This window comes from Nelumbo nucifera, chromosome 1 (genome assembly GCF_055504915.1).
Source record: "Nelumbo nucifera cultivar China Antique chromosome 1, China Antique-T2T, whole genome shotgun sequence".
NCBI lineage: Eukaryota > Viridiplantae > Streptophyta > Magnoliopsida > Proteales > Nelumbonaceae > Nelumbo > Nelumbo nucifera.
This window is the reverse complement of record NC_142649.1, coordinates 28039738-28043500: the sequence shown is the minus strand read 5'-3', so window position 1 is coordinate 28043500 and position 3763 is coordinate 28039738. Positions and strand designations below refer to the sequence as shown.

The 3763-nt window shown below is 37.2% G+C and overlaps 1 protein-coding gene across 1 annotated transcript; it reads right to left on the bottom strand.

The window, feature by feature from the left end:
- Positions 1–357: 357 nt before the first annotated feature.
- LOC104609674 (glycine-rich protein) lies at positions 358–3071 on the bottom strand. Its single transcript, XM_010276042.2, has 4 exons — positions 2919–3071; positions 911–1014; positions 655–802; positions 358–561 (listed from the first exon to the last, which is right to left on the bottom strand). Exons 1-4 carry the CDS (start codon positions 2935–2937, stop codon positions 524–526), a joined length of 309 nt encoding a protein of 102 aa, XP_010274344.1. The 5' UTR covers positions 2938–3071; the 3' UTR covers positions 358–523.
- Between the last annotated feature and the right edge of the window lie 692 nt (positions 3072–3763).

Sequence of the window (3763 nt, the reverse complement as noted above, 5' to 3'; positions counted from 1 at the left end):
GTTACTGTTGAAAAAATAGCAATTTTGTAGCCCAATTATTCCACAGTCATTATGCTCAGTGAGTCAATGTCGGTGGTTCAATTAGGAAATTAGAAAAAAAAAAAAAAACAAAAAATAAAAAACAGAACCAAGTACACAAACGGTTTTGGTTGTTTCTTTCCATCGATACGTAGTATTTTTTTTTTTCTTGAAGTGAACAAACAGTTTTGGTTGCTTAGATGTTAGCTTGTTACTTGCTCCATGAGAGGGAACCATTCCATTACAACATCTCCCAGTCTCTTAATGGGATAAACTAGACTGGTGACGACAAAGCCTTTCCATCAGTTTCAATTCATTTCAGATAAAAAGCAAGGAAAATTGTTGAAACTTGAAACATCAATATATTACTTGAGTTCTCTCAGAGGCATCATTCACAATAACAGAGGAATATAGACATTCTCCATACCATGGATGCTTCAAAAACTAGCCTATTTCAATTACAGTAAACATGTATTTAAGTGAAAGAAGTGCATCAACCAACATTTCAGCCCCCGCAGCAGGATCCACATGCAGGAAGGGAACCTGGATGTCGAACATAAATCATCACCTTTTAAGGAAACAACTGAAAGAAAAAGAACCCCAAAAAAAAAGCTATGAAAAAGGAAAGAAACTTACTGTGGTCAATCCCACGGACATTGTTCAATCCACGGGGTGGCCCACGTGGTCCACCACCGTATGGACCTCTCCCAGGACCTCCAGGACCACCACCATCCCATTTCTTGCTGGCACCTGAGCTTTTCTTGTAAGCATCTGATTTTTCCATCTGGGAAATGGCAGATGTGAATTCAAAATTAAACTTCACAAGCCAATCAACTTTCAGTGAAGTGAACTAAAATGAAATAGGTAGAGTAGTAGGGTGTTTCAAAGGTACCGAGAACATGGTCATGAAGAAAATGCCAATGAAATTAAGAATAAACCAAAAGAAATCAGTAATTGTGCTCAATCGCCATAGTGATTTCTTGGGTTTCACAACACCTGAAGAAGAAACATGCACAGAAAACACAACTCATCATCCCTATACAAGAAACTACTAGTGAATGTCAAATGTCAGCAATGCAAATCTCAACAATAGCTTTCTTTTGCTCCATTTAACTACATATCTTAAATCAATTGGTAAACCATTTTTGGTCACAGAATTTTACTATTCTAAATGAAGAGAGTTGGTTAAACACAAATAGGAAAAAGAACTTTGAGATGGTAGGTTGTAGAAGATAAGAAAGACAACAAGAAGCATTGATGTCAAGCCGATGTCAAAGTGAACATGTATACACCTCCAGAATTGATGATTTAGAGGCTCCCAGCTATGGTATACACTAGATTTTCAAGTCCAAAATAGAGAAATATATTTATACTGATGAATTTTCAGCTCATTCGAATGGCATGAGCTCATCAATACAATGAAGCTCCCAGCTTGACACAATCAATATGTTAAAGAAAAGGAAATGAAGCTTACGTTGCCTATGTTTGCCACCAAAATCTGTATTTCTATGAGTAAGTAAATAAATATTTATATGATGGATCTATCTATATTTTCTCTATTTTATTACTAGACAAGTGAAATGTGTTGTTTTCTAGTTGATAACCTAACAACTGGGTGTAGATGACCTAGGATTTTTCCTGGCAGAAGCTTTGTTAGAGGTCCAAAGGGCTTCATGTGTAAGCCAAGTTACTCTCTTGTCATGTGGCAAGTTTCAGCCCCCATTGTCTTTTGCCACATGGCAAAACAAAGTCCTCTTTATTAGGTTGCATTAAGAAAAATTCCAAAATTTCAGGTATTATGAGGAGAGAAATTGAATACATGATGGTTTATAAAGCTGATATCGAAGAGAAATTGAATAAATATCGAATCCAGAAAACCCTGAACGGTATGAATTGGCCAAGTCATAGCAGTTTCCTTTTGCCAGGTTGAAGACTAAATAGAAGATCAAGACCATGAATCTTGTAAGAGTTGTATGGAATGCCTCTGGAGTCAGGGCCAACCACATGTACATATTTTTGTTTATATCAGCTCCATACTACAGTGCGTCTATAGTCCCAGGTTTTCTTTCTCTATTTAATAAAGTTATTAGGAAGCAATGCCAAATGTGCAGCACCTCTGTTACCCGCAAAAGCAGGTCAAACTTATTAAAAATAGTGGTTTCCACCTTGTCTGTAGAAGAAGGTAATGTCTTTTGGCATTGCTTTGGAGGAACTACCCTCCTCCCTGCCAGAAGAAGAAACAAGCACCCCAAGAGAATTTCCTCGACTCTGATACTCTTCAGGATGATAAATCCAGCAATCTTTTCATGTGTGCATATATGCATATACACAATTGAGATAGTATCCCTCAAAAATTCCGGTACAAAATGGAATAGAACACGGATGATTTACTGGCTCACTAAATTAGGAAAACATGTAATAACCATATCATGAATGGGCTCTAGATTAGTTACCAGTATACAATTTGAATGAGAAACAAAGAACATAATACAATCAATTCTACAAATTATAAATTCAGTGCGAATTTCTCAACAACAAAAATCAATACAAATATCACCCAAAATTTCATTCGAATTGAGAACATCTACAGAGGGAACTGGATAACATTGAGAGATAGATACGTGAAATCTCCTGATTCAACATGAAACTAGAACATCCAAACGATTTTCAAGAAAACCCCTAAACTCGTACTACTCGCACAGAATCCATTAAGAAATTAGAATCCTAACCCTAATTTGACCAACGAAACACGATTTCTGAACGAAATATCGCGATTCAAACAGCGATCAGTAAATAAAGAACAAAAAATTGCATCCCTCTCTCCATTTTCATGAAGATTTTAAGTAAACTGAAAGAATTCTTGATAGAATGAACGAGGAGAGAAAGCATCGGTAGCGTACCTCCTTCGACGTAGGCCATGGTGCAGCTCTTCGAGGGTCTTCCTCGTCGGCCTTCTCGCACAGAGTAATTAAAAGGATCGATCAACGCCCAAAGGCCCCAAACAATAAATAAAGTGGATCAGGGTCACCTCCTACTTACGTGTTCTCTGAATTTCTATTGGCTACAGACAATCTGTTTGTTAGATGATCTCGAACGTAGATGAGGAATATGATAACCATAGCCGTCAAATTACATGACGTAGTTGTCAAACATTGAAATGGCCATTCTTGACCCGACCCGCTAACCTACGGACTACCTAAATTCTAGAACTTGTCTCTGGGTTGGGCTGGGCTGGGCTGGAAACGACAAGTTGGGTTTGGTAGCAACCGAACCCAATTTAAAGCCTAATAGACTGGGTCAAGAAATACAGGTCAAGCAGTAGTTAAACTAGTTATAGTGAAGTCCTTGTGCCAACACAAATATGCAAACGTCGTTAAACAACCAATCAGGAGTACAATTTCCTATGTGCTGCACCCTGAAGTTTAGGCTGTGTTTAGTTTGAAAGAAAACGTAAGGAAAGGAAGGGAAAGGTAGGGAAAAACTTATATAAGATTTGTAAAGCATTCCCTACCTTTCCATTCCTTTCCTTACCTTTTCCTTCAAACCAAACATAGTCTTAGTAATTGTAATTACCTCCCTTGAAATTTTTAATACAGTTGCAAGTTAGTAGAATCTTCTAAATCAAGGCATACAATGTCAAAATTATCCATACAGTTACTATGAGGCTGGTTTCAGGGAAAAACAATACAAACTTTATGAACAATAAAAACAAAGAGAATTTAAAATTGTAGCCTTACCTTTGAGT

Bases quoted from the DNA above. Each gene is read 5' to 3' on its own strand.
- LOC104609674 (XM_010276042.2), bottom strand. The intron at 803-910 runs GTACCTTTGAAA...GCCATTTCCCAG, and splicing joins TCTTCATGACCATGTTCTCG to ATGGAAAAATCAGATGCTTA. The intron at 562-654 runs GTAAGTTTCTTT...TTCGACATCCAG, and splicing joins TGTCCGTGGGATTGACCACA to GTTCCCTTCCTGCATGTGGA.